Source organism: Pongo abelii, chromosome 18 (genome assembly GCF_028885655.2).
Source record: "Pongo abelii isolate AG06213 chromosome 18, NHGRI_mPonAbe1-v2.0_pri, whole genome shotgun sequence".
Lineage (NCBI taxonomy): Eukaryota > Metazoa > Chordata > Mammalia > Primates > Hominidae > Pongo > Pongo abelii.
The window spans coordinates 31,549,523-31,567,114 of NC_072003.2; the positions used below are offsets into that span (position 1 = coordinate 31,549,523).

Genomic DNA, 17,592 nt, shown 5'->3' on the forward strand with positions numbered 1-17,592 from the left:
ATCACACCACTGCACTCCAGCCTGGGTGATAGAACAAGACCCTATAAAAAAAAAAAAAGAAGAAAAGAAAAAGAAAAAGATCACCCTAGATATTATTTTAGACATGTGAAAGGATGAACAATCTCATCATAAAAGATAAAGAAATGTAGTCTTTCCCATACCCTTCCCAGATTAAGTCAGGGGAGGGTATGAGGAAACTGTAACCTTCCAGCACTTGCTAGGGGACATGTAAAAAGGTACAGGCACTTTGGTTAGCAATCTGACAGTATTCAAGAATTAGTGACCAGTCATTCCACTCTCAGATGGAAGCCCCCGAGAAAAATCCCACACAGGTACCCCAAAGGGAACACTACATTGCTTGCAATAGCAACATCCTGGAATTTGAACTGGGTTTGGTTATAAGTGATAGAAACCCTAAAATAAGTGATGTAAAGAGGGGCAGCAGTCCCTCCTTCATGTAAAAGCCGAGTCAGCACTGCCAGGCCAATGAGGTGCTACACGGATGTGATCCAGGTGCCTTCCCTCACCATCCTGGCCCATGTGGCTTGTTCCAGAGGTCACCTCAAGTCAGTAGGGCTGCTCCACTTCCAGTAAGCAGGCAGGAGGCAAGCAAAAGAGATGGGACAAGCTGCCTGCTATGCACACTTCTGGGAAGTGATACCCCATTCCACTTACACCCCAGGAGCCTGTATTGGCACTTGGCTACATCTAGCTACAATGGAAGCCAGAAAGCACTGTCTTAATTTTTTTTCTTTTTTTTTTTTGAGACAGGGTCTTGATTGTTGCCCAGGCTGGAGTGGGTTGGCACAACCATAGCTCACTGCAACCTCAACCTCCTGGGTTCAAGCGATCCTCCCACGTCAGCCTCCCAGGGTGCTAGGTAGGATTCCAGGTGTGAGCCCCCACGCCTGGCCACTGTTTTTATTCTGAGTGTCTCTGTGCCTCGCTAAAAACCATGGGTTCTAGTACCACAGAAGGAGGAAGAATGGATGTGAAGGAATAACAGTCTCTTGTCACAAGGATCTTAGTGGGCGTCACATGAGGGCCACAAAGACAAAAATCCTCCAGTATACACAAGTTGAACATATTGCCATTTATTCTCTTGAGGTTAAACATATAATTTTAACGTATTCAAACTTATTAATGGACATTTAAAAAGCTGAAAAAGTGAAGAGCTGTACCATGTCGTGGATTATTTTAATGTCATAAAATTCAAAGGAATGCCACATTTCAATGAAACATTTTGAGAAGCTGACGTACTTTTGTTAAAATCATGCGAATATCACAGAAAGGTTAATGGCTTTTTTTTTTTTTTAGTAGACATTACTGAGAAAACTGGCTCATTATATCACAAAAAGTGAAACTTGGATCTCATATACAAAGCTGTATTTCAATGAATTTTTTTTTTTTTTTTTTTTGAGACAGAGTTTCACTCTTGTCGCCCAGGCTGGAGTGCAATGGCATGATCTTGGCTCACTGCAACCTCTGCCTCCTGGGTTCAAGCTATTCTCCTGCCTCAGCCTCCCGAAGTAACTGGGATTACAGGCGCCTGCCACCACACCTAGCTAATTTTTTTTTTTTTTCAGTAGAGACAAGGTTTCAGTCTTGAATTCCTGACCTCCGGTGATCCACCTGCCTCAGCCTCCCAAAGTTCTGGGATTACAGACATGAGAAACCATGCCCGGCCGATTTCTCTCTCTTTTTTTTTTTAAGAGACAAGGTCTCGCTGTGTTGCCCAGGCTGGTCTCAAATTCCTGGGCTCAAGCAATCCTCCTGCCTCGGCCTTCTGAGTACAAAAGTGCATCTCAAATAGTTTTAAAATGATGTGCAATATTTAGCAACCAGTACAGCCCAGCATCAACCAATGAGAAGTGTCTGACTGTTGAGAACAGATGCAGCCAAGGTGCCACCCCTGTGTGCACCAGCTGGACTTCAGCACTGTGTAGTGTTCTCAATATGAAAGGAAAAGCTGAACAGCTAACAGAAGACGTAAAATATCTTAACAACTCTATTAAATAAGCAATCAAAAAGCAACCAACTGCAAAACAAGATAATTCATCCTGTCTACATTAAAATTAAAATTTTCTTTTTTTTTTTTTTGAGACAGAGTCTCTTTGTCACTCAGGCTGAAGTGCAGTGGCGCTGTCTCGGCTCACTGCAGCCTCCACCTCCCGGGTTCAAGTGATTCTCCTGCCTCTGCCTCCCGAGTAGCTGGGATATTACAAGCATGCGCCACTGCACCCAGCTAATTTTTGTATTTTTAGTAGAGATGGGATTTCACCAAGTTGGTCAGAGTGGTCTTGAACTCCTGGCCTCAAGTGATCCACCCATCTCGGCCACCGAAAGTGCTGGGATTACAGACGTGAGCCATCACGCCTAGCTAAAATTAAGAATTTCTGTTCAGTGAAGGATATCCCTAGATACAAAGAAAATTTCAATTTTTTCCCCTTTAAATTTTTTTTTTTTTTTTTGAGACGGAGCCTTGCTCTGTCGCCAGGCTAAAGCGCAGTGGCGGAAACTGGGCTCACTGCAATCTCTGCCTCCTGGGTTTAGGCGATTCCCCTGCCTCAGCCTCCAGAGTAGCTGGGACTACAGGTGTGCTCCACCATGCCCAGCTAATTTTTTGTATTTTAGTAGAGACGGGGTTTCACCATGTTGGCCAGGAGGGTCTCAATCTCCTGCCCTCGAGATCCACCCACCTTGCCCTCCCAAAGCCCCCTTTTTAATTTTTTTTGTAGAGACAAGGTCTCACTATGTTGCCCAGGCTGGTCTCAACCTCCTGGGCTGAAGCGATCCTTCCTCCTCGGCCTCCCAAAGTGCTGGGATTACCAATGAACCTCCATACCCAGCCCAAATATGCATTCTTGGAATTATTTGCAATTGCCCAGGAATGTACAAGCAACTCCTGAGAATAAACCAAAAAAGATAAGAAACTCCATGAGAAAATGGGCAATGCACAGGAAGGGAAACCAGAAAGGCTAAGTGAAAAAATTCCCCAAATTAATGCTGATCAGATGAATGTATATTAAAGGACAGCACCACTTTCTACCCATCAGACTGGCAAAAATTAGGTAGTCCGGCAATACAAGTGCTGGCAAGGATAAGGAGAAAAGGGCGGCCTACTTTCAAGTAGGAGGGTCAGTCACCGTTCTAAAGAAAATCTGGAAAACCATAGAGAAACTGACCTCTGTGACCTATAAGCCCATCCTGGGTACACATGCCACACAAGCACAGAAGGGAACACACGAAAGGATGTTTATCGTGGCCTGTATCTGGTGCCAAGGGGTCAGGGGCACCCAGGTGTCCCCCACTTCAGGCAATGTGTGTAAACTGCAACCGACATTGTGGAGTGCCACATGGCAGGTCAAAGCAATACTGCATTTCTAGAAGAGTCAATAGGGCTAGATCTTAGCAAACACTGAGTGAAAACAGCATAAGACCTATTGCACAACAGCACTATGTACAGTAAAAGCACATATTCACGCATGAAACGTGGTATTTTACAAATACATTCATATTCAAAGACGTGGGTACCTATGGGAGAGGATGGTGTAAAGAAAGGGAAAAAAGCCACAAAACCAGAGAATCTTTGCATGGGACTGTATTCCTGAGATCCCAAACTGAAGGGATGAATGTGCTGTTATGCCTTAAATGTGTGCACCAGGAAATGTAAACTAGAAAGGGTGGCTCTGAAGGGTCCTCGGGTGAGGAAGACCCCCAGGGCTGAGAATCCACCACCTTCATCCTTCAAAAGAGTACCCCAGTTGTCTGCTTACCCTTCTGCCAGCATGTGTGATCTTGGTCATTTCCTGCAAGCCAGGCAACCACACCAGTGTATAAGCCTCAAGCAAATGTCACTCCCAAGCCCCAAATGGGACTAAGGTCTCTGCTGGGCTAGGCGTGGTGTAAATCCCAGGCCTGGAAGCTCCTACCCAACCCTCATTTGTTTCAACTCACTTTCAATATGTGCATAGTTTCATAGAGCAGACATTTCCATGAGGGAAAAAGGATGATGGTGAAAGGGGAGGGGTGAGGGGACATCTCCATGTCACAGAGGCTGCAAAACTCAGCATGACTTGTGGACGGAGCCACAGGCCACCCAGGGCAACAACACCCACATAACTCACCAAGTGGTTAACGGCTCTAAACCAGGGTCAACAGGAGAGGGGACAAAAGTCACTCCTTGATTTTGCTGCAGCTTAAAGATAAGTTCTACCTCAGCGTATGCTAGTCCTTATGGGGCAAAAAAGGGAAAGTCATTCTCCCCAAGTCCAGGCTGGGCCGTCAAACAGGAAGTGGGGTGTCAGCCCCAGACCTCAATGAGGTCCCCAGACTCCATGCCCAGGTCAGCTGGCAGCTCCCTGCCTGAAAGCTTTGTCCCATCAAAGAAGAAGGAGAGCTTCCGTCCCGACAGTCCCATGGCCTCCTCATAGTGGGACATGAGGGTCTTTAGAGGGGAATCCTGGATGGAGAGAAATGAAAATGGACGTCAGAACATGAAAGGGGGCGGGGATCCTGTAGGGATAGACAGGGAACTTGGGACAGGGAGGATGGGGGCAGGGGCGGAAACAATAAAGTCAGGGCCCCATGCGGGGAAAGGAGAGAGGACAAAGAAGCCAACCCAGCCAGGCTCCTCTCTGGGAGCTAGGACGAATCCTGTCATCCCTCTGGGCTCCAAGTTGCTCAGGTAGAGGATGGGGGCCACGAGCCCAAGGCTTAGGGGTGTAGGCTCTGAGTCAGGCAAGTCCTCCTAGCCTCAGCCTCCTATCCTATGAAACAGAAGTGTGTACCAATGACTAAGAGAGCCCAGATTCTAGAGTGAGGATGAGCCGAGCTGGAGGCCAGGCTCTCCCGTCTATTAGATGTGTGACCTTAGAAAAGTGTTACAGGTTATGTTCCCCAGAGAAGACACCTTGTGGTCTTAACCCCTGGTAAGTGTGAATGTGATGTGATTTGGAGACGGGGCCTTTGCAGATGCAATCAAGTTGAGGTTGTACTGGATTAGGACGAGTGCTAATACCGTGGGACTGGTAGACAGCTCACTGCAACCTCTGCCTCCTGGGTTCAAGCAATTCTCCTGCCTCACCCTCCTGAGTAGCTGCGACTACAGGCACAGGCCGCCACACCCAGCTAAGTTTTTGTATTTTTGGTAGAGACAGAGTTTCTCTATGTTGCCCAAGCTGGTCTCAAACTTCCTGAGTTCAGATAATCTACCCACTTTGGCCTCCCAAAATGCTGGGATGAAAGGCGTGAGCCCCCGCACCCAGCCTGGGACTGGTATGCTTATGAAACAGACACAGAAACAGACATGAGGGGAGAGCACGTGTGATGACAGAGGCAGAATGGAGTGCACCTGCAAGCCAAGAACGCCAAGGACTGTGGGCAGCCAGCAGGAGCCAGGAGGAGACAGGGCAGGTTCCACGAAGAGACCCTGAGGGACTGCGTGATGTTGTCAAATATATATTTGGTCTTTGTATGTTTCCTGGTATAAAATTCCTAAAATCCTTGGGAAAGAGTTAAGTATCTTTTTGCATATGCTAATGAGTTGACTGGTGGCTGGCAGCCCCTAGAGAGCTTCAGGAATGGTGCTGGCCACTATAAAGACCAAGGTAGGATAAGAGAGTTGGGACTTTTTCCCCACCCCTCAACCTCCAAGGAGGGAGAAAGTGAAGGTTGAGTTACCACCAATAGCCCATGGTTTAATCAGTCATGCCTATATAACAAAGCTTCCATAAAAATCCAGAGGACAGGGTTTGGAGAACTTCCCAATAGTTGAACATGTGGTGATACCTGGAGAATGGTGCCCAGGGAAGGTACGGAAGCACTGCGCCCTTTTCCCGTGCCGTGCCCTACGCATCTCTTCATCTGTATCCTTTGTAACATGCTTTATAATAAACCAGTAAATGCAAGTAAGTGTCTCCCTGAGTTCTGTAAGCTGCTCTAGCAAATTAAACCCAAGGAGGGGGCCAGGTGCAGTGGCTCATGCCTGTAATCCCAACACTCTGGGAGGCCGAGGTGGGAGGATCGGTTGAGCCCAGGAGTTTTTGAGTCCAGCCTGGGCAACATAGTGAGACCCCGTCTACACAAAAAAGTTGAAAAATTAGCCAAAGGTAGTGGCACACACCTGTAGTCCCAGCTACTCAGGAGGCTGAGGTAGAAGGATCGCTTGAGCCCAGGAGTTTGGGGCTGTGGTAAGCCAAGATCGCACCACTGCACTCCAGCCCAGGCAACAGAGCAAGACCCTGTCTCTCTCTCTCTTTTTTTTTTGTGAGACGAAGTCTAGCTCTGTCATCCAGGCTGGACTGCAGTGGCTCGATCGTGGCTCACTGCAACCTCCGCCTCCCGGGTTCAAGCGATTCTTCTGCCTCAGCCTCCTGAGTAGCTGGGACTACAGGCGCACGCCACCATGCCCAGCTAATTTTTTGTATTTTTAGTAGAGACAGGGTTTCACCATGTTGACCAGACTGGTCTTGAACTCCTGACCTCGTGATCCGCCCGCCTCAGCCTCCCAAAGTGCTGGGATTACGGGCGTGAGCCACCACGTCCGGCCCTGTCTTTTTGTTTTTTTCAAAAAAGAAGAAAAAAATCCTGAGTTTGTTTTCTTCCCCCATACCTTCAGAGACCCTGGCTCTGCTAACACCTTGATTTCAGACTTCTACCCTCCAGAACAATGAGAGAATAAATTTATGTTGTTTTAAGCCACCCAATTTGTGGTACTTTGTTACAACAGCCAAAATACAAAAGTGGGGTGCTGCTGGAATAAATGCTTAAATGTAACAGTGGCTTTGAAATTGGATCAGGGCTGGAAGAATTTTTTTTTTTTTTTTTTTTTCAGATAGGGTCTTGCTGTCTCCCAGGCTGGAGTGCAGTGGCCCAATCTCAGCTTACTGCAGCCTCAATCTCCTAGGCACAAGCCATCCTCACACCTCAGCCTCCTGGGTAGCTGGAACTATAGGCGTGCGCCAGCATGCTGGGCTAATCTTTGCATTTTTGGTAGAGGCAGGGTTTCACTATGTTGCCCGGGCTGGTCTTGAACTCCTGAGCTCAAGCAATCTGTCCGTGTTGGCCTCTCAAAGTGTTAGGATTACAGATGTGAGGCACCGCGCCTGGCCGAAGCTGGAAGAATTTTGAGGTGTATGTTAGAAAAAACCTAGACTGCCTTGAAGACTGCTGGTAGAAATATGGACATTAAAGGGAATGTCCCTACAGGCTCACAAAGAGGAGAGGTACAGAGAAATCTCCTATCATCTTAAGAGGATGCATATATTGTTATGAACAGAAGGCTGCTAGAAATATAAATATTAAAGGTGTTTCTGATGAGGTCTCTGGAGGAAATGAGGAATGTGTTATTGGTAACTGGAATAAAAGTTTCCGATAAAGGTGGCGCAATCATGGCTCACTACAACCTTGATCTCCCAGGCTCAAGCAATCCTCCTGCCTCAGCCACCTGGGGAGCTAGGACTACAGGTGCTGGGATTACAGGTGTGAGCCACTGCACCTGGCCCAATTTCTCCCTTTTGAAATGGGAACGTCTATCCTATGTCTGTCCCATCACTGTATTTTAGAAGCAAATAGCTCATTTTCTAGATTTCACAGGTCCACAGAGAGAGAGAGAGGAATTTTGTCCCAGAATGGACCATACCAAGTCTCATCCAAAACTGATCTAATGATTTAGAAAATAAGATTGGGACTTCTTGAGTTGATTATATTTAAATGAGATTTTGGGCTTAAGAGTTGATGCTGGGATGGGTTAAGACTTGTAGGGACACTGGAATGGGATGTATATATTTTGCAGATGGGAAGGCCATGAATTTGGTGGGGGCTAGAGAACAGTGTGTTAAGGGTTGAACTGTATTCCCCTGAAAAGGCACTTTGTGGTCCTAACCCCTAGTAAATGTGAATGTAACCTTATTGGAAAGTAGGGACTTTGCAGACATAATCAAGTTGAGATGAGGTTGTGCTTGGTTAGGGTGGGGCCAGCCCAACATGACCTATGTCTTTCCAAGAAGAGAGACGAACACAGAAAGAAACACATGGAGAACACCGTGTGATCACAGAGGGAGAGACTGGAGTGACACAGCTGCAAGCCAAGGAACTCTGGCCACCAGCACAAGCTAGAAAGAGGTAAGGAAGGTTTCCACTCAGATTCTCAGACGGAACCAGGCCCTGCCAACACCTTCAATTCAGACTTCTAGCCTCCAGAAGTGTACGGGAATAGGTTTCTATTGTTTTAAGCCACCCAATTTGTGTATTTCGTTACAGTAGACTTAAGAAATGAATGCAGCAGGCCAGGCGCGGTGGCTCACACCTGTAATCCCAACACTTTGGGAGGCCAAGGTGGGTGGCTCACTTGAGGTCAGGAGTTCGAGACCAGCCTGGCCAACATGGTGAAACCCTGTCTCTACTAAAAATACAAAAATTAGCCCAGCACGTGCACCTGTAATCCCAGCTACACGGGAGGCTGAGGAAGGAGAATCACTTGAAACTCGGAAGGCAGAGGCTGCAGTGAGCCAAGATCATGCCAGACTCCAGCCTGGGTGACAGGGCGAGACTCCATCTCAAAAACAAAATAAAAAAATGACTGCACCAAGTTGCTTATTCCACCTCTCTAGAACAACTCAGTCTTCTTATTGCCAAATGAGGATAACAACAGTGCTTTGTGGCCCACATCAGATTGTTGTGAAATGAAATAAGATCCTGAATGTGAGGAAATTATCCTCGGCATGGGGACTGGCACTTAGCCATGTGGCCTTCATTGTTATTTTGATGGGTTTTATTGATTACCATCTAAGGGTCCTTTCTGTTTTAATCAGAAGGAGTCAGGAGACCAAGGGGGCACCCAGACTAGGGCAGAGGGTACCAGCAAAAGTGGGGAGGGAAGTTGAATGATGGGTTTTCCCACTACCTAGGATGGCTGGGAACCCAAGAACATGGAGGGCAGTGTCTCCTGCAAGTCAAGATTAGGGGAATCCATCCTCCATTAACTGACAAGAGAGACAAGAGGCAGCAGAGGACAGGGTGAGGGGCGTGGAGAGCCATCTCTCCCACTCACTCGAGACAGTGAGACTTCCAGTGTCTGGTGTTTCTCCTTTCCCTGCACCCGGAGCTGGAGCTGTTGGGACGTCTCTGTGGCCTCTGGAGAACTTGCTAGTACCACACAGTCTGTGGGAGGCAGAATCAGGAAGCCAGGGCTAAGTGGGGGCTTGGAAGCAGGGCCTGTGCTGAACCTCTCCCCATATCCCCTTCCCCTGGCAAATGCCTCAAGGCCCCACCTCCCTGCCTTCCTCTCACCAATGATGTCAGCCACTCCGAGCTTTAGGGTCCTGGGAGTGGCAGTAGGTGATAGCTCTGTCTCTCCAAAAAGCAAAAGGATCCTGCTTGGGGACACCCCAAGGTGGGTGGCCATGTGGTCCACCACACTCTGCAGAGGCTCCGACTAGGGATGGGGACAAGCAAAAGAGGTCTTCCTGCCTCGAAATCCACGCCCCCAGCCACACCACCCAAACACAAGCTCTGGCCTTAGCTACTTGCTAAGCTCCTCAGCTGTGAGTTTCATCATATTTACCTGGTAAGGTATAGAATAAAATTGTGTCAGCAAAGGGTACAGGCGAGTAACACAAAGAAATATAGCAGCCATGGGTTAGAACAAAGAAAGGGGTGGTGGGGATTGCAGCAAACTGGAACTCACATGCCACCTAGACAGGCTGGCTGTTATGCAGCTCCAGTTGATTGGCACTATGTGGGAACGTGGGCCAGTGTGACATCTTCCTATATTTTTCTTTTTTTTTTTTTTTGAGATGGAGTTTCGCTCTTGTTAACCAGGCTGGAGTGTAGTGGCGCAATCTCAGCTCACTGCAACCTCCGCCTCCCGGGTTCAAGTGATTCTCCTGCCAGGCTGGTCTCGAACTCCTGAATTCAGGTGATCCACCTGCCTCAGCCCCCCAGACTACAGGGATTACAGGTGTGAGCCACCGCACCTGGCCACATCTTCCTATTTTTTAAAAGAAGCCAGAAATCTGGACCTTTTTTTTTTTTCTTTCTTTCTTTGTATTTTTAGTAGAGGCGGGCTTCACCATATTGGCCAGGCTGGTCTTGAACTCCTGATCTCAAGTGAGATCTGAGGCAGAGTCTCACTCTTTCGCCCAGGCTGGAAGGCAGTGGCACCATGCCCAGCTAATTTTTGTATTTTTAGTAGAGATGGGGTTTCACCATGTTGGCCAGGCTGGTCTCGAACTCCTGATCTCAGGTGATCTGCCTGCCTTGGCCTCCCAAAGGTGCTGGGATTACAGGCATTGAGGCACTGCACCTGGCCAGAAATCTGGACCTTTGTATGAAATCACCCATCACAAAGGTGACAACAAACTCATATATTTTTAAAGCACTTGGTCAGGCATGGTGGCTCATACCTATAATCCCAGCATTTTGAGAGGCCAAGGCGGGAGGTTTGCTTGAGGTCAGGAGTTCAAGATCAGCCTGAGCAACAAAGCAAGATCCCATCTCCACTTTTTTTTTTTTTTTTAGAGACAGCGTCTTGCTCTGTCACCCAGGCTGCAGTGCAGTGGCACAATCCCAGCTCACTGCAGCCCCCAACTCCTGGACTCAGAAGATCCTCCTGCATCAGCCTCCCAAGTCACTGGGACTACAGGTGTGCGCCACCATGCCTGGTTAATTTTTTTATTTTTAGTAGAGACAAGGTCTCACTATTTTGCCCAGGCTGGTCTCGAACTCCTGGCCTCAAGTGATCCTCTCACCTTGGCCTCCCAAAGTGCTGGGATTACAGGAGTGAGCCACCATCCTGGCTCCCATCTCTATGTTTAAAAAATAAAATAGGCCAGGCACGGTGGCTCATGCCTGTAATCCCAACACTTTGGGAAGCTGAGACAGGGGATCACTTGAGATCAGGAGTTCAAGACCAGCCTGGCCAAGATGGTGAAGCCCTGCCCCTACTAAAAATACAAAAACTAGTCGGGCATGGTGGCGGGCACCTGTAGTCCAAGCTACTCGGGAGGCTGAGGTGGGAGAATCGCCTGAACCTGGGAGGCGGAGGTTTCAGTGAGCAGAGACCGTGCCACTGCACTCCAGCCTAGGCGACAGAGTGAGACTCCATTTCAAAAAATAAAAATAATAAAAAATAATAAAATAAAATAAAATAAGTCTACAGGGCAAAGAAAGCAGACACACTGTTGGAAAAGCCATGGGCTGCCAGTTTGCAGCCTCTGCCTTAGTTGCTTGACTGATGCACTGTGCATCAGTAACGGTAATGTCTGTTATCATTCCTGGTGTTGAAACAGGGTCATCCTTACAAAAATATCAGGCTTCGCCAGGAAGCTGGCAGAGCTCAGGGTGACTGAGTGACATCTGCTGTGTCCAGGGCAGTGAGAGCAAGCTCAGGAGGGAAGCCCAGGTTCCTAGGGAGGAAGGTAAGAGAGACTACCAAAAAAAGCTTCTTAGAAGACAGGATGCTTCACACCTGGAATCCCAGCACTTTGGGAGGTCAATGAGAGACGATCACTTGAGCCCAGGAGTTCGGAACCAGCCTGGACACAGTGAGACCACTTTTTGAAGGAAAAAAAAAAAAAGACACAGGATGCTTATGAGGAGCCTTGAAGAATGGGTAGAAAGTTTGCCAGAAAGAGAGGGGAGCATTGGGAAAATGCAGAGAGAGGAAACAAAAAGCGTGAAGGCAGGACAGACTGAAAAAGAATGATGGGCAGCTCTAGAGAACAGGATGGGAAAAGGATGACAGTCCCTTCTGCCAGGACACCCCTGCTGGACACCACCATCTCTCCAGAAACAGCTCCTGGGTCCTTATCCCATGGGCCTCAGGCACTCACCATTCTGAGGGGCAATCTGACCAGGTCAGCCCGGCAACGGATTTTGAGTGGGAAGAGTCGGGGGGTCTCTGGGAGGGTGGGCCCTTCTACCAAGACCACTTCATCCTCTTGGCCCTGTTGCTCTTGGCCCTGAGGTGGCTTGGGGCTCAGACAGGAACGGAGATCCTGGAGGCGCTTGTTCACCTCACTGCAGTGCAGACAGGACTCTGGGTCAATTGGAGTCAGCCACCCTCCCGGATTGCCCTTTTCCATCCCAGCCAGAGCCCCGGCGCTTGGCACCTTAACTTCTTGAGTGCCCGAGTATGCTTTCTGCTTTTGGTCCTTGGTGAAGGTGGGGACAGAGGAGAGTTGTCCAGATCCCTGTAGAAGCAAGAGACGGCAGGACGGAGGCAATGGAGAGAGCCTGGCCCCACAAATCCTAGAAACCAGATCCTCGGACAATCAAGCATAGTTGGACGCAATGGCTCACACCTGTAATCCCAGCACTTTTGGAGGCTGAGCCAGGAGGATCGCTTGAGCCCAGGGGTCCAAGACCAGGCTGGGCAAGATGGGGAGACCCTATTTCTACATAATTAGCCAGGCAGAGTGGAACACAGCTGTAGTCCCAGCTACGCAGGAGGCTGACGTGGGAGGGTCGCTTGAACCCAGGAATTTGAGGCTGCAGTAAGCTATGATCACACCACTGCACTCCAGCCTGGGCATGGAGTGAGGCCCTATCTCTAAAAATGTAAAAATACATTTAAAAAATAAAGAGGAAGCAGATTCCAATAATCCCCATTTCACTGGAAGGCAGGGGTAGGGGAGAGGGAAAGCCTGAGGCATCATTTTTATATTTACGTGACCTGAATATTAGGGAAACAAATGCCTCATTTTTGAGACTGTCACTTCCCAGGAAAATGTCCAACAATATCCGACAGATGGCAAGAACTTACCATATGTCCAGTGTTGCCCAGGCTGGTCTTGAACTCCTGGGCTCAAGTGATTCACTCCCCTTGGCCTCCCAAAGTGCTGGGATTACAGGCAAGAGCCACTGTGCCCAGCCAAGTGTTAACTCTTGATTGACTCAGCAATTCATTGAAAGTGCCACTGTTATCCCCAGGTTTGGGGGGATTTTTTGTCTGTCTGTTTGTTTGCTTTTTAGAAACAGGGTCTCACTCTGTCACTCAGGCTGGAGTATAGTGGCACGATCATGGCTCACTGCAGCCTCTAACTCCTGGGATCAAGCGATTTTCCCACCTGAGCCTCCCGAGCAGCTGGGATTACAGGCGTGCACCACCACGCCAGGCTAATTTTTTTTTATTTTTTGTAGAGACAGGGTCTCTCTCTGTTTCCCAGGCTATAAAACGGGGTTTTATAGATGAAGAAAGAGAAGCACAGAGAGGACAGGGAAGCTGGATTGGAACCATACCTTAAGCTCACATTACTAGGGTCTCAGAATCCACTCCCAAGGGTGGTCCTGAAGGGTTCACTGTCACCCCCCGGGTAAGCCACCTCTTTTCCCAAGTGATTCATTCCCCACATGAACCTCGACAGTCCGTCTATCCCTTCTTCTTACCCTTTCAGGAGCCACCCAAGAGTCCTGCCTGCCTCCGCTTACCCCTCCAACTCACTTCCTGCTCCCAGGGCCCAAGGGCCCTGGCCTCACTCACAGAAACTCTGTCTTTTTCTTCTCTTCTTTATCCTTAGTCCTCAGCTTTGTCTTCCAGGGAGAGCCTGGTGATGGGGAGCCCTCATGGTAGAGACCACTCGAATCTGCCAGCTCCGCCTCTGGGGGCAGAGGAAGAGAAGGTAGAAGGGGGTTATCCAAGGGAGGCCAGCGAAGGCCAAGAAGAAACAAGTCAGGGGCTTCAAGAAGGTCCCAGGAAAGGAGGAGACCACGGAGCCCCCGGCACACACAGGGCCACACGGTAATATTGGGAAAGGAGGCAGGGGATGAGACTGCTATTTAGTATAAAGATAGCTCATATTAACTTAAAATCAACTTCAATTTCTCATGAAAAGAAACCAGGTACTATTTTCTATAATATAGAAATTTCTTTCTATTTGCCTGCTGTCAATAAAAGATCATCACAAACCACGAAAATAAATACTGTGAAAATTAAAAAATGATAAGAAACCCTAGATCAGTGGCTCTCAACCAGGGAAATTTTGCCTCTGAGGGGACATATAGCAATGTCTAGAGACAATATTGGTTATCAAAATGTGGAGGGCAAGGGGGCTGAGGTATAATACTTCCCAGGGATGGAAGTCAGGATGCCGCTAAACTTTCTACAATGCACAGGACAGTTTCCAACACCAAAGAATTTTCCAGTCCAAAACAATGCCAGTAACGCTGAAGTCGTGAAATCCTGTCCTAACTAACTATGGCAGCTGCGAGAGGCCTGTGATTCTGCATTTCTTTTTTCTTTTTCTTTTGAGACCGGGTCCTACTGTGTCACCCAGGTTGGAGTACAGTGGCATGATCATGGCTCACTGCAGCCTCGACTTCCTGGACTCAGGTGTTTCTCCCACCTCAGCCTCCTGAGTAGCTAGGACTACAAGTACACATCACCACGCCTGGTTAATTTTTTATTTTTCTGTAGAAACAGGGTCTCATCATGTTGCGCAGGCTGGTCTCGAACTCCTGGGCTCAAGCAATCCTCCCATCTCAGCCTCCCAAAGTGCAGGGATTACAGCACTTTGAGCCACTGTGCCCAGCTGATCTTGCATTTCTAGCAAGCTTCCAAGGGATGCCATATATAGCTGGGCCCACGTTTTGAGTATCAGGGATAGAGGTACCTTTTACATAGCACTTCTATGTCCTAGGTGCTGTCCTAAAGCATATACCTAGCCAAGAGGCAGCTCTCTCTATATTCCCTTTTGTTAATTCTCACCAAAATCTGTACCAAAATGGGGTCTACTATTATCCCCACGTTGATAATGAGGAAATTGAAGCACTGAGAAATTAAGAAACTTGCCCAGGCTGGGCGTGGTGGCTCATGCCTGTAATCCCAGCACTTTGGGAGGCCAAGGCAGACAGATCACCTAAGGTCAGGAGTTCGAGATCAGCCTGCCCAACATGATGAAACCCCATCTCTACTAAAAATACAAAAAAGCCAGACATGGTGGCGGGCGCCTGTAATCCCTGCTACTCGGGAGGCTGAGGCAGGAGAATGGCTTGAACCTGGGAGATGGAGGTTGCAGTGAGCTAAGATTACGCCACTACACTCCAGCCTGGGTGACAGAGTGGGACTCTGTCTCAAAAAAAGAAAAAAAAAAAAAAGAAAAAAGAAACTCGTCTAAGGTCACACAGCTATTAAGAGATAGAACTGAGGCCGGGCACAGTGGCTCACGCCTGTAACCCCAGCACTTTGGGAGGCTAAGATGGGTGCATCACCTGAGGTCAGGAGTTCAAGACCAGCCAGGCCAACATGGTGAAACCCCATCTCTATTAAAAACACAAAAAATTAGCCAGGCGTGGTGGGAATTAGTCAGCTACTGGGAAGGCTGAGGCAGGAGAATCACTTGAACCCAGGAGGCGGAGGTTGCAGTGAGCCGAGATCGCGCCATTGCACTCCAGCTTGGGCAACAAGAGTGAAACTCTGTCTCAAAAAAAAAAAAAAAAAAGAAAGAGAACTGAGATTCAAACCCAGGCCAGATGGCTCCTGTTTTGCTTTTAATCACCCCACCATTCTCCCTCATGGTACAAGAGTCTTGGTCCAAGGTCTCCATTTACCCACTGGCTTATTTTCTCATTAGACTTGATTCCTATTCCCCGCCCTTGAGTTGTTTGCAAAAAATGCGTCAATGGGGGAGGACAAAGACAGGGCATCCCTGACAAGATTCAGAGAACACCCTGCTGGCTCCAGTGTTCCCAAAGAACTTGCTGTAGATGTAACAAGATGTCACAGATTCTCAACACCTTACCGCCTCCCGCCCCGCCCAGGACTACAGAATCAGCATCTCTTCAGGTGGCACCAGAAATGTATACATTAATACATTCTAATCTTGTTAACAATCCAGCTCCTGTGGCTGGAATGCAGGAGTCCCCTCTCCCACGCTCTTCCCTTGAGCCTCAGGAGACAACGGACTGCAGGAATATAAACCCCAAGAAGTCTCCTAAGAGAAGCCAGCGCTGCGTGCCTCTCGGCCCTCCCTTACCTTCCTCATCTCCTGGAGGGTAGAGTTTCAGGAGGGATAGGTCATCTGGGATAAGGTGAAGGCTGCTTTTAACCTGCAAAGACAAGGAGGGAGAGGGGTCAGGCCCAAGTCCTCCCCCTACCGAAAGAAACAATTGGGGGTGATTCTTCCCTGACACCCAGCTCCCAAATCCTCCCTAAGATCGTGGACACCTTGGCCCTCTCCTGGCAACCTAGAAGTCTAGCTTCCCCAGGATTCAGAATGGAAGTACCCTTCACCCTTTCCTCCATCTGCCTAAGACACTCTGAAATGTATGTTTCCTTGTCCTTTTTAACTAGGTTACTAGCCGCCCCTCTACCCCTGACTCTTAGGGATCTCAGCCCCCTAGCTCACACGACCATCGGGGGACCCCAGCCTTCTGGAGCCGCCCAGTCCTCTGTGAAGCCGCATGGACCCCAACCCCAATACCGCAGCTCCCTGGCTTCATTTGCCATGGGCCCCAACCTCAAAATCCAATGGCCCCAGGTCCTCCCAGTCCCTCTCCAAAACCTCAGGAATCCCAGCTCTTCAGCCTCCCTGTGCCCGCAAGACTCTAGCTCCTAGGAATCCTAAACTTCCAACGCATCCCACCCTCCTTCACCACCCCAGTCTGCAGAAAGTCCCGGTGCCCTGCCTCTCCCTGCCTCCAACACCCTAGCGCCCGAGAACCAGCCCCAGGACCCCAGCCTCAACACCCCTATAGCCCTACCCTCCCCGAACGCCGGCCCCTCCCTGGAGGCCAAGCCCTTGGCCCTTCCGCCCGTCCCCTCCCCGGGACCGGGCGCACCTTCCCCGAGTACACCGGAACCAGCGGCGCCTCCCCCGGATCCAGCACCAGCCGCCGCCGCCGCCTGACCGGCTCCCGCGGGGGTCCTGCGGGCCGCCCGTCCTCCCCTTCGCTGTCACTGTCGCTGTTATCCCGGGACGCGACCGGCCCCGAGGGCTCCGGGGGCGCAACCTCAACCTCGTCCGCGGCACCGCGAGCGGTGGCGACCTCCAGAATTTCCTCATCGCTGTCGCTGACCAAGTCCACAGACACCACGTCCAGCGTGCCCCGGGATGGAGACCGCTGGGCCCGAGGACGCCGGCCCCGACCGCCCCAGCCGCCCCGACCCCCTCGGCCGGCACCGCTACCTCGGGACCAGCGGCCCCGCTTTCCTACAGGCTCCGCCATGGCACACGTTCCTTCACAACACACGCCCGCCTCCTCTCGCCTCGCCCCGCCCCCTTCAGCGACTTTCGCCTTGCATTGGACAAACAGCCTGCTCGTCAGCACCTCTTCGCGCTCCACGCGCGGGATCCGCCTTCCCGCCTTTTCATTGGTCTCTGTACCTGCTCATCATGCGCCCACCTCTGAAACCAAGGCGCCAAAGATTCCAATCACCTAGGCGCAATCACCATAGCTTTCGATTCAGTCGGCCTCACCCATTGGCTGGGCCTCCCCTCCACAGACGAGCCTCTCCCGGACCCGCCCACCCAAGACAACCGTCTTCCGGCTTGGTTAGTGGCAGGGCATCCTGGGAAATGCAGTCCTCGAGCGGTAAGGTTTCCGGGAGGAGGAAGGCGGGCCTGGAATTCCCTGTGGAAACCGCAGCTTTAA

The 17,592-nt window shown here is 49.7% G+C and overlaps 1 protein-coding gene across 2 annotated transcripts; it reads right to left on the reverse strand.

Moving 5' to 3' along the window:
- Nucleotides 1-1,078: 1,078 nt before the first annotated feature.
- Nucleotides 1,079-17,242, reverse strand: NFATC2IP (nuclear factor of activated T cells 2 interacting protein). 2 transcript variants are annotated; one of them, XM_002826272.4, is made up of 8 exons: nucleotides 16,780-17,242; nucleotides 15,975-16,047; nucleotides 13,484-13,601; nucleotides 12,114-12,194; nucleotides 11,835-12,021; nucleotides 9,292-9,436; nucleotides 9,053-9,162; nucleotides 1,079-4,462 (listed from the first exon to the last, which is right to left on the reverse strand). In XM_002826272.4, the coding sequence occupies exons 1-8, from the start codon at nucleotides 17,164-17,166 to the stop codon at nucleotides 4,304-4,306; spliced, it is 1,260 nt and encodes a 419-aa protein (XP_002826318.1). In that variant the 5' UTR covers nucleotides 17,167-17,242; the 3' UTR covers nucleotides 1,079-4,303. The 2 variants fall into 2 exon arrangements, with proteins under 2 accessions (XP_002826318.1, XP_054389684.1); XM_054533709.2 differs by lacking the exon at nucleotides 12,114-12,194.
- Between the last annotated feature and the right edge of the window lie 350 nt (nucleotides 17,243-17,592).

What these genes read in the sequence shown, in the direction of transcription:
- NFATC2IP (XM_002826272.4), bottom strand. Translation starts at nt 17,166, where the DNA reads ATGGCGGAGCCTGTAGGAAAGCGGGGCCGCTGGTCCCGAGGTAGCGGT. An exon ending in TTCCGGTGTACTCGGGGAAG is followed by an intron (nt 16,048 to 16,779) that starts GTGCGCCCGGTC and finishes TTGTCTTTGCAG; the next exon opens with GTTAAAAGCAGCCTTCACCT. An exon ending in CCCTCCAGGAGATGAGGAAG is followed by an intron (nt 13,602 to 15,974) that starts GTAAGGGAGGGC and finishes CTCTGCCCCCAG; the next exon opens with AGGCGGAGCTGGCAGATTCG.